The 11,839-nt window shown below is 47.7% G+C and overlaps 1 protein-coding gene and 1 long non-coding RNA gene across 6 annotated transcripts in view; one reads left to right on the plus strand and one right to left on the minus strand.

The window, feature by feature from the left end:
• Positions 1 to 1,632: 1,632 nt before the first annotated feature.
• The window catches only part of OSBP2 (oxysterol binding protein 2), a 159,016-nt gene continuing 148,809 nt past the window's right edge, over positions 1,633 to 11,839 (minus strand). For 3 of the 5 annotated variants that reach the window (XM_057492578.1, XM_057492576.1, XM_057492580.1), the window contains 6 exons: positions 10,355 to 10,475; positions 10,053 to 10,156; positions 9,886 to 9,981; positions 9,614 to 9,798; positions 3,161 to 3,387; positions 1,633 to 3,021 (listed from right to left, as the gene is read on the minus strand). In XM_057492578.1, the coding sequence (XP_057348561.1) occupies positions 2,876 to 3,021; positions 3,161 to 3,387; positions 9,614 to 9,798; positions 9,886 to 9,981; positions 10,053 to 10,156; positions 10,355 to 10,475 (879 nt within the window). In that variant the 3' untranslated portion in view covers positions 1,633 to 2,875. Of the gene's footprint in view, positions 3,022 to 3,160; positions 3,388 to 9,136; positions 9,311 to 9,613; positions 9,799 to 9,885; positions 9,982 to 10,052; positions 10,157 to 10,354; positions 10,476 to 11,839 lie in introns of those variants that run through there. The other 2 variants (XM_057492577.1, XM_057492579.1) reach the window with 2 other exon arrangements.
• Positions 4,659 to 9,358, plus strand: LOC130680883 (uncharacterized). The gene is made up of 2 exons (XR_008993907.1): positions 4,659 to 5,139; positions 8,811 to 9,358. It is a non-coding gene; the product is annotated as an uncharacterized LOC130680883 (long non-coding RNA).

Raw genomic sequence — 11,839 nt, forward strand, 5'->3', positions numbered from 1 at the left:
AACATGCTTATTTTATATTCTATGTCTGGTAATTTCACCATATGGAGTTTTTTGCCTGGTTCTGTTATTTCTGTTGGTCCTTGCTTACGTGCCAGCCTGTGCTTTTACAGATACTAGACTGTGAACCGCTTGTTTTCCTTGCAGCTTCGTATCTGGGGTTGTAAGGTAAGGCTTGGAAGGAAGTGGGGAGTCCCCAGAGAGGATATGCTTGTTTCAGTCCTGTGACTTGGGGACATTGCCAATGTGGGACCATGTGGTATTCTCTGCTGGAGGTTTTACTGGACTATCCAGTAGTATGTAGTATGAATTTGGGCTGCAAAACCAAAGCTCCTGATCACAAATTCTTAGGGTTTTTTTCTCCTGCTCTGGTTGGGATTAACGTTTAGGACAAGAATTTTCCTTGTATTTTGTTTTGGATTCACCATTATATTGAAGGGATAGCCTTTCGGGAGCCCAGCTTTACGGGGACATCTCCTGTTAGATATCCCACTTGGGGAGGTTCACCTGAGGCAGAGAAGACTTACCCGTAGGCTCGCTGGGCCCAGTGAATGGCCGAGAGGGAAAAGCAGAGTTCAGAGCTCTTCTTACCCCACATTAACACACCCACATAATAGTTGGCCTGAGTATTTCTTCCATTCTTTCCAGCTCGTGGATTTATTTAAGAAGTTTAAAAATTTTATCCAGTATGTCTAGTTTTCCACCAAGGAGGATTATCCTTGTAGTTCAGGCCTTCTCTATCATTCAGTAAAGTTTTTGTCAGATGCATTCTGAGGCCCCGTTTGGCCCATGCTGCAGAATCTGTTCTTCTGTTTTCGGTCAGTGATGGCCGAGTGCAGGCTGATCTTGGGTCATGCTGGTCAGACTGGCTTCTAGAAGGTCAGGCCTGACGTCTCTCCCTGTTCAGAGCCCTGCCTGGTTCTACTCCAGGCTCTTCTATCCCTCACTTTGCCTCTGGGGGCTGGCATTTGTCACTTCTGGGATTTGCCCATGCAGACCGTCCTCTTTCCTGGCAGGCTCCCTGCCCACCGGCCCTGGGTCTGGTCCTTCCTGGGGCTGCCTCGCTCCTGCCCGCCTTGATCCAGTGAGAACGGCCTCTCCCACCTCTCTGCGGGGACTCGCCCGGGCCTGCCTCCCCAAGGGCCTGGGCAGGGAGGAGCTGTGTGAGGGCCTGGCTTGGCTGCCCCTCTGGTTACCTGCTTCACCCCCTCTTCTCTCCTGGAAGCACTGGCAGTGGGAAGAGGGCCCAGTGGGCCGGCTGTTCTTGGCCAGGCCCTGGAAGCTAAAGCTCTGAGTTCCTTGGCAACCTGGAGCAACAAAAGCAGCCAAGGTCATGGTTGTTAAGTGACCTTGGAACTCAACCAGGGCAGGCGTTCCCTCACAGGATGGCCCATGGCTCGGTTTGGTCGGGTCCCAGAGAGACCAGGCAGTGCTGGGCTGCCCCCCAGGTTCAGTCTCAGCCCTCTGCAGCCTGGCCCAGGCCCTTTCCCACCGGGTCTTCCCTTCCCTCCCCTTCCTTCCAACCCAGACCAGCCTTCCGTTGCCTGCCCTTTGTGAGCAGAATAAAGTCCCCTTGTGTATGCTGACCTGTCCTGTGTCAGTCCTACGCCACCACGTCACACTCAGGGTCAGGGCCACGGAAAACTCCAAAGTCAGTGTTTTTATTCCCAGTCAGAAGGTGCTTGCTCACACAGTGTTGAGGAGAGGTACATTGCACAGCTCTGCCACCACCTGGGAGAGGCACTGCCCTGCCCACCCTGACTCTGGGGTGGGCACCCTGAGGCATTTCGTACATTGGTGGTTTCACTTAAGTTTTTTTTTGTTAAATCAAAACCAGTCCTGGAGTAAACAGGAAAAACCGTGTGATTAATTTTAGGACCAAACTGAAGTGGGAAGGGTTGGAGTGGGGCTGGGACAATGGCCATGGTGGCCTGTCCTGCCACCATTGACAGAAGCCATTGGGAGGGGGTCCAAGGAGAGGGCAGGTCACAGCTGACAGGAGGAAACTCAGACAGGAGCGCCTGTCTTCATTTTTTCACCTCCACATACCACAGAAATTTAAGCAAAATACCTATTATATATCTATTTATATGTGATATATATAAATCAGGTAAGTAAAGAGTTCAAGGAGTGTGGAGATGGGGTACCCTAGAGGTACCTGGGGTCAAGGCGCTGGGGTCTCTGGGGCCCAGGACACCAGCCCAGGCTGAGGGTTTGTCCTTATTGCTCATTTGGGGCCAGGGTGGGGAGCACCTGCGGGGCCTGCCCCTCGGCCTGCCACCCGTGCTCTCCTGGGCCTGGGAGGTGGCGGGTCCCCTTCTCTGAGAGGTCCGGGGCTCCTGGGGGGCAGGCAGCTCAGATACAAACACTGCGTTGCTAGGTTGAGCTACAAAACGCTTCTGACTCTGAGGGGTCTGTCTGGCTGGCTTCCTAATGTCTTAAAAAGGTGCTCTTGCCAGGACAGTTCTATGGCAAGAAAGCACACTTAGAAAGGTGTCTGCTAAGTGCTGTACTAAAAATATTTACTAAATATCTTGGCTGGAAAGAAATGGAGATCATTTTTCTAAAAAGTCAAAAGCAGCTCCCTAGGAGGGGCCGGCTCCTCCCTGGGTGGGGCTGGTGACTGGGGCAGCCCAGGGCCCGGGCGGCCTGCCTGAGTGGTAACTGGGGGCTGGGGTCCCGAGAGCGCCCAAGCCAGTGGGCCGGGGCCGGGCAAGCACTTACTCCTTCCGCGGTGCGAACCCCAAAAGTTTTAAAAGATAAAATAAATAAACAAAGCAAAAAGGTGGGGTTTGGGCTGTTGGGTACTAAACTGAGTGCATTAAAGAAAAGGTGGCCCAGCCGTGCAGTCGCCTGTTTTTGCAGGGCAGGGGGGCGCTCAGAAGATGTCGGGGCACATGTGCCAGTCCTGCTTTTCCTTGGCCTCCCAGTAGCCGCCCTTGTACATGCAGGCCGTCTCCCCGGTCAGCGGGTCCGGCCTCCTCTCGAACCACAGCGGCACGTACACGTCGGCCTCCTTCTCTGCTGGGTGGGCACAAGGCGCGGGTGGGCGCTCCCCTCCACCCGGATGACCCCCGCCCCGCCCTGAGGCGCCCCCCCAGCCCCCGGGGGCCCCTTCCTCCCTCCCTCCCTCCTTCCCCCGCGCCCCCTCCGGCCGCCGCACCTTCCTCGGCCCCGCAGCCCCGGGAACAGGCCTCCAGCCTCCGTCGCCGCGACGAGCGCTGCTGCTCCTCCAGCCGCTGCTTCTCCGCGTTGGCCTGGTCCCAGCGGCCCTTCTCCATCAGCCGCTGGTCGGGCCGCCGGCGGCTGTCGGTGGGCGCCACGCCCTCCTCGTGCTCGTTGAGGGTCAGGGCCAGCGCCGAGAAGTAGTACATGTTCTCGGCGTTCTCCCTGCGGGGCGGCCCGCGTGAGTCCGGCCCCACCGGCCGCCCCCAGCTCCGCCCCCCCGCGTGCTTGCTCGGTTACACCGCAGCGGGAACCTGCAAATTCCGACCCGCTCTCCAGGTGTCTCACCGTGACCTTGTTCCCCAGCGACCTCGTTCCCATGGCGGGGGCCCGCGACCGCCCTCCCCGCCCCCCGGGGGAGGAGGTGTGCGCCTCCTCGCGGGTCTGCACGCCACGGCGGGGCCCGTCCTCGGTCCGCTGGTTGAAGATGAAGCTTTGCTGATCCTACTTTAGGTTTTTCTGCTCTTTGATTTTGCTTTTATAGTCTTCCTTCTACTTTGCTGTTCTTTACTTAACTTCTTGAGATGGATGCTTATTAGCACAGTATTTCCCAGCTTTTCTTCTTTTCTGTTAAGTGCATTTTAAGGCTACACATTTCACTCCAGATACTAGCTGAAGCCCACCATTTTTTATTATTACTTTCATTAATATGTAGTTATATTTTCTAATTTACTTTATATCTTCTTTGATCTCTGGATCAATTGGAAGTATATTCCTTAAATTTATATACATACGGGGATTTTTCTAGCCATCATAATTGTCTTGAGGCAGTGTACGTGGTATAATTTCAGTTCTTACAGCCAAATTTTGCAAATGTCCCATATGTAATTGAAGAGAGGGTGTTTTCTACAGTTGTCCAGTGCAGCGCGCTGTAACTGTCCACTCGGTTCTACTGTCCAAACTGATCCTGACTTTTCTTCTTATATCCATTACTAAGAAAGGTATGTTAAAATTTCCCATTTTGGTTGCAAATTAGTCCATTTTTCCTTATATTCTACCAACTTTTCCTGCATATATTTTGAGACTATGTTATTAGGTTCAGGGTACATTCAAATTTAAAACTCATCTTCCTGGTGAATTGACCTCTATCATATTCTCCCTCACAGCTCTAGTCTTTTTTTGAGTTTGTTTTGTGATGTTAATGTAGCCACAGCAGCTTTTGTTTGGTATTTCCATAGACATACATTTTCCATCCTTTTATTCCAGTCTTCATTTTCTTATTTACATGTACCTCCTGTAAACCACACATAGTTGGATTTTAAAAACCTACCGGGAATTCATCATAATTACTGATGTGTTGGATTTAAATCGTTTTTCTTTTTGTTCTGCTCCTTTTTTGGACCACAGCTGCATAGTTTGGGATTTGTCATAATCCTGGATACCTGACACCCTCTTCACTGGTCCTTGCACAGCCTGCTGGGATTCATGCACCCCTGACCCCATAAACAAAAAATAGAATCCTGATGTAACCTACATCTAACCACATGGAAAACTCCCCCACACATCCCCCTTCCAGGTGGCCACCAGTCAGGACTCCTGGGTTCATCAGTCCCTTCCCTTTAATTATTTTTGCATCGTTAAAGTGTGCTTGTGTGTGTATTCATATGCATCTATCTTACATTCTTTTAACTGCATAAAAAGAATTATCATGGTGTATGTAACTCCCTGGGACTTGCTTTTTTTTTTTTTTAATATTGATAAAATTTATATTGTTGCTTGCTGTGGTTCATTTGCTTCAACTATTGTATATAATTTTCCCTCCTATGAATATCCGTTATTTATCCAAAACTTTGGGTTGTTAGGTTTGCTTTGGAGTAATCTTATGCATGTTTCCTGTTGTACATTTGCAGGAACTTGAGTATACTCCCAAAAGTGGAATTGCTGGGCTATAGAAGAGTCTGAGATGTTCTTTAGGAGGTAAGGCCAGCCTGCTTTCCAACAGTTCACACTCCCACCAGCAATGTGTAAGAGATACCATAGATCTACATCTTTTTCAGCACTTGATATTGTCTGACCTTTTTGTTTTTTCAAATAAAATGGTACCTCATTGTGGTTTTGATTTGCATTTCCCCGATTACCAGTGATGTGATCATTTTCATAGGATGACTGGCTTTACATGTTTTTCTGTAAAATTCTTGTGCATGACTCTTGCACTTTTCCCACTGGATTACTTTTGTTTTACTTATTGATTAGAAGTTCTTTATCTATTCTTTTAAAATTATTATTTATTTGTGGTAAAATATTTTTATGTATTCTTGATACTAATCCTTTGTCAGATATAAGTATTATAATTACCTTCTCAAAGTTCTTTTCACTTTACTCAAGTTGTCTTTTAATGAGCAAACTTTCTTTTAATGAATCAATGTATTTTTTCCTTTTTTTAAAATTGAAGTATCATTGATATATAATATTATATTGGTTTCAAGTGGACAACACAGTGGTTCAACGGTTACCCATATTATTAAATCCTTACCCCAACTAGTGCAGTTACTATCTGCAACATAGGAAGACGTTACAGAATCCCTGGCTATGTTCTCCATGCTGTGCTGCTATCCCTGTAAAACCAAATTACATTATGATTGAGAATTTACGAATCAACATATTTTAATATAGTTGAATATCAGTGCGTTTTTGAGTCTGAAGATATATTTACTTAAGGTCTAAAAGATATTCATCTGTATTTTCTACTTAGAGTTTAACTTACTGTTTAATAGGAGGTCAAACTTAGTACTTACTGTAAGACCTTTCTCTGGAGTCAATTTTTGTTGTAGTGTAAGGGCCCTGAGGTTCAGTTCACCTTTTCCCATATGAGTAGCCATCTTCCCAAGTCCTTTCAGTGAGCAGGGCCGTCTTTCCACATGATCTGCCATCTTTGTTTTATACCCAAAACACATACATCCATTGGTCTGTTTCTGGGCTCACTATTCTTTTCCACTAGAGTTTCAAAATAAGTCGTATAGCTAATAGGGCAAGTCCTCTTTTCTCTGTTCTTCTTTAAAAATGTCCTGGGTCTTTATTCAACATAAATTTAAAAATCATAATACCAAGTTCTGTGAACGTCACTATTGGGATTTTTGATCTATTGACTCTTTAGATCATGGCATCTTTGTAATACTAAGTCTTTCTACCTATGAACATTGTATTTCTTCCATTTATTTAGCTCTTCTTTGATATATCAGTAAAGTTTTACAATTTTCTCTATAGAAGTCTGGAATATAAAATTTATTACAAGGTCCATGACTCTGATAATATAATTGGTGTCTTGTCTTAAAATTGTATTTTCTAGTTTTTGCTTGGTGTGTAGAAATGCAACTGACTCTTGCATATTTATCTTATATTGAGCATCTAAAATGCTTTTGCTGAATTTATTGAGGTCTGTTAATTTATTAATTATGGATTCACTTATGAATTTTCTAATATGAAATTATCCTTGAATACCTGTCTTTTTTATGCACTGTTAGATTAGATTTTCTAATGTCCTGTTTTGGAATTTTGCTTATATATTCATGAGTGAAATAGGAGAGAACTTTTATATTTTCACTATAGTACCTTTTTGCCTGGTTTGATATCAGGATTATCCTGGCTTCACAGTAAAAGAGGAGAGTATTTCTTCTACTTATATGGCCTGGGAGATTTTATATAAAATTGGGATAATACATTTCTTGAAAATTTGGTAGAATTCACATATAAAATTATCTGGGCTTTGTGTTTTCCTTGTGGGGATTTTTAATCTACTACTTCAGTTTCTTTAATTATTAGAGGACTATTCATGTTTTTTAAAATACTTCTAGAATCCATTCTTGTAAGTTGTATTTTTCCAAGAATTTGTCCTTCCCATCTGAATTCTAATCTTTGTACTTTGTGTCAATTCAAACTATCTTCATTAATATTAATTTCTATAATCTCTTGACAAGTCTTGCCAGCAGTTTTGTCAGTTTTTTTTCCTCAAAGAATCAACTGTTGGCTTTTCAAGCCTTATTAACCTCTGCTCTTATTTTTAAAGTACATTTTCTTCTTTCTTTGGGCTTATATGTTGGACTTTCTCTAATTTCTCAGAATGGAAACCCAAGAGAAGAAACAGTGCCAGAGTCAGTGAGCGTATCGACCTGCTTACGGCAGCACCTTTCCTTTGAAGCAGGGCCTCGATTACATCCAGCCAGCGGTCCTATCTTTTCATCCTTCTTCAGTTCTAGGTGTTTAAAAATGTCCACTCTTATTGTTTATGTGTTATTTAGCAACTTAAAATTCTTTCCAAATATATGGGGACTTCCTGTCATTTTGTTCTACTTCTAACTTAATCATCTCATCATAGATTGTGGTTGGACACTACCCTCTGTAAATCTGTTGTCTTTCTTCAGATTTAATACATGATTGGTTTTTGCATACATTCCATGTATAACTAAGTAAAACACATGTTCCCTGATTGTTGCAGCTGTACGTTATATGCGTATCTTGTGGCGTTTTGAGCTCCTTCACAGCCGTGTTTTTCCCATTTCACCTGTCCACATGTGAGAGGGGGGTGGAAATCTCTGTCTCCATGTGGTGATTAATGGATTTACCTGTTTTTCCCTTTATTTTCCATATGTGCTTGTATATTTTTGAGGCTATTTCATTATCATTACATGCATACTGTCTGAAACTCTTTTATCTTTTATCATGTAGCAACTCTTAAAGTTCATTTCAATTAAAATGTACTGTAATTATTTATTATAGGTCTTTAGTTAATATTTTCATGATCTTTTAACCCTCACACATCTTTGAGTATCTCTTAGAAGGAGAGTATATCTGAATTTTAAAAGATCCAGTCAGTCACTGTGTTGCTTTTTAAATGGGGAGTTTCATTTATTTATATCCATTATGCTTGGCCTTACTTCTACAGTGTTAATTTACTGCTTAAAACATCAGCAGTCCTTCACATCCCTTGGCGTCCTCTGTCTCCCCAAACACGGTCTTGTTGGCTGTATCTACTCTTTTAATTCTGGATTATCATGGGAATATTTTATCTTTTCTGTGGGTCTTAGTAATTTGAAGTAACACAACTTTACTTCATGTACCCACTGCAGGACCTTCTGGATTTTGTTCTCCCCTTTTTAAAGCACTAGTATCTGATGCCATTTTCCTTAGGGTTTTCGTGTGGCAAAACCTGAGGCTGTTTGCCTGAGGGCATTTTTTTATAATGCCCTCATATTTGAATGGTAGCTTGGCTGGACAGAAAATTTTACCTTTTAATTTCATTTTCTTTGTCTCTTGTCTCTGGAATGCTACAGGCCCTTTCAACCCAAGGTCTTTCATCTCTGTTTCTCTCTCCCCTCTATTTTTATTTCTTTTCCTTTTGGGGTTCCAATTAGAATATTTTAGTAGTTATTCTACGAATTACAACATATATACTTGATATAGTCAAAAGTCGAAAATGCACATCTTGACCCTCTTTTTGGGTAGCACAGGGGCCTCCTTTCATTTATCCTTCTTCTGACTTAGTGATCACACATTTGTATTCTCTGTTTAGATTTAAAACCATATAAAACATTGTTCTTGTTTACTCAGTGTTCATTTAGGTCCATAGCTTTTGTTCTTCATTCATGTTTCAGATCTTCCACCTGGGGCAAGTTTCCTTCTGCCAGAGGCAGATCCTTCAGTGTGTGTCTGCTGGGAGCAAACGAGTTTTTGTCTAAAAATGTCTATTTCAACTCCACTCTGTAAAGATGTCCTTAGTGGGTGTGAATCTTTCCACACATGGAAGATATATCATTGGACTGTCTTCAAGCTCCCATTATTGCCGATGAGACAGCTGTTAGTCTGTTCCGCAGAAAGTATTGTCTTTAAAATTTAAATTTATTTTCTCTCTGATTTAGTTTCAGCAGTTTCACTGTATGGGTTTAGGCATGGAAATTATCTATTTGCTGCTCCCTCTCTCCCCCTGAACCCTTCCTAGAAGGGGCTGGCCCCCTCTCTGGAACGTGATGTGCATACGCACGCCTGGAGAACCTTCCCAAGGGTCTGTGGCTCTAGGGACTCACTCTGGGTCACCAGGTGGTCAGCAGCCTCTCCTGAGCGTTTGTCTTTTCCAGGTTTTGTCTCTTTATCTGACCTATGTTCAATGGACAGAGTCTAATAAACCTTCCCATGGAATTCTTGACTTCAGTTGTTTTTTCTTTGATGTCTGGGGAACTGCTGTGCCACTTTTTATAGCTTTGTTTCCTGCACTTGTTTCCACCTTTGATTCTGATTCCTTGGACTGTGGGGACTGTCGTTAGACTTGCTGCCACCTGGTGTCATCACGCCGCCTCACAGTTGAGTGTCGGGCCTCCGGACACTGCTCTCTGCCCCCTGACAGCTGCTCACCCCAGTCTGGCAGGGGCCCCTGCCCTCTCCTCCCCCGACCCTCACTCACGGCAGTGGGTACTTCTTCCACAGCAGCTTGGCGGGCAGCGTCTGGTACACTGTCTTCTGCCTCCCGTCTGAGCTGGGGCTGCTGGGGCCGCTTTGCACAATCTTGGCGCACTCCATCTGTTCATCCCACGACCCTGACAGCACGTAGTGGGCCTTGCCCTGGCTGTCACTCACCACTCCTGTCACCTGCGGACATCGGCAGGACCAGCGCAGGTACACACCCTGCCCCGGGCCCCCACTGCCCCCGAGGCCCTAAGAGGTGGCCTTGCTGACCTTCCGGGCTCCTTCCTTGGAGAAGTAGCTGTAGGGCAGGAACTTCAGCTGGCAGTGGTCCTTGGTCTTATGGTTCACAATCTCGATGTCCCCCGTCTGGTGAGGGGAGGGTACAGTCAGGGGTTGATCCCTGGGCCACACGCCCCTCCCTGAGGGCGCCCCCTGACCTGGTCGATCCACAGCTTGCCCACGATGATGTTATGGACAGTTGAGGTGCTCTTCCTCCACACGTAGTGATTCCCACTGGCCTGGAATTCTAAGTGGATGGCACCTGGAGGCCAGACATGGGGTCAGGGGTCATGGCCAGCCTGCCTGCCCCCAGTCCCAGGGTCCTAAGAACCAGAAGCAGTATTCATGCAGGAAGCCTGCCAGTGTCACCCACAGAGGCCCCAGCCTGGCTTCTGGGTTGGCAAACCTTCCCCCTGTCCAGATGTCTTTCTGCCCTGGAAGAACACAGGGCCCAGCTCACCTAGTGGCATTATGGAGAGGTATTTCCCTCGGAACTTGCTGGAGATGGTGATCTCCTGCCAGAGGCTCCAGCCATGCTTGGAGAACACATAGTGTGCCGCCGATGGTGGGTGGTGGCTCACCTGAGACCAGACGCACAGGACATGAGCGTCTGCGGGACACCAGCCAGGCCTGCTCCCACCCCAAGCCAGTCTGCCTGCTCGCTGTAGATGGCTGCTCCCTGGGGGGACCACAGACCCCAGCAGGCCCCCAGGAACAGTAGTCACTCAGAGAAAAGTGAGTGTGCGGCAGTAAGAGCAGCCCAGGCGGCTGGCCGTGAGGAGCAATGACAGAGCCTGCCCCTCAGGGGTGTGCCCATGCAGGCCAGTGAGGTGATGGTGCCCTGCTCTGCCAAGGGCTTCCGTGCCCTCTTTCTAGTTAGCCCCCCTCACCTGTTTTGCCATGCTACACTGAGGTGGCCCAGGCCGGGAAAGCCATGGCGACTGAGGGCACAGGTGGGGCCGGCACCCCCTCCTGTTGTCTCTGCTGCCAAGGGGCCCCATTAACTCCCCGCTGCTGTTCTGGCTCCCGTGGCTCCTTTGCCGCAGGGCCCCAGGGTCTGGCCTCCTCAGCGCCCTGGCTGTGTCTTGCGGCTGCAGCACTCACCCTGCGCCGTACACTTCAGCTGCCCTGGGACATCCCCACTCACACGGCGCCTCAACCGGCGCTCCTGACAGCGTCCCGCCTGAACCTCCCACCTAAGCGGCACCTCGCTGCCTTCCTAACCTCAGCAGCGCAGGCCGCACCCGCCGACCACTGCTGGTCCCCTACAGCGGCAGCCCTCATGCGCCCACTGGAGCCACCCTGTAGGAAAAATCAGGAAGGACACCCCGAGAGGCTGGCCCTGGGGCTCAGCATTACCGCCTCCTCCTCCGCTGGATCTCGTCTTCCAGCTGCTCCCACCAGGTGCTGGGGACTCATCCCTGGACCCCCTTGCTCGTGTTCCTCCTCTAACCCTTAAGCAAATCCTGGCTGTTCTTCAAAATACATCCAGAATCTGCCCCCAGGCCACAGTGGGCAGGTGCAGAATCCTCTCTGCAGGCCTCCCTGCTCACCCGCAGCCCTGTGCTCCCCACTACAGCCTTGCTGTGCCCCCAGAACAACTCTGGGGTCACGCCGCCTCCACCCTGTGACTGCCCATCCACTGCCTCAGACCCTGCTACTTCTCCCTCACTCTCTCTGCCTCAAACTGCTGCTTGACCTCTATGGATCCGGAATAGCCAGAGCCACCTGACATAGCCCCCGCCCCTGCCCTGTGAACAGGCACCCCATCTGGTCACTTCCCAGCTGGCTGTACCCTCAGTACCTGGCACATCACGGGCATCTGACCAACTGCGTTGAATGAAGAAACGCACTTGGTAGTTCAGGCCAGAACCCTGGGGTCGTCCTTGCCACCTTCCCTGCTTGCCTCCCTCCCTCTCCACATCCACACACCAGGGAACCGGAA

This window comes from Manis pentadactyla, chromosome 14 (assembly GCF_030020395.1).
Source record: "Manis pentadactyla isolate mManPen7 chromosome 14, mManPen7.hap1, whole genome shotgun sequence".
Lineage (NCBI taxonomy): Eukaryota > Metazoa > Chordata > Mammalia > Pholidota > Manidae > Manis > Manis pentadactyla.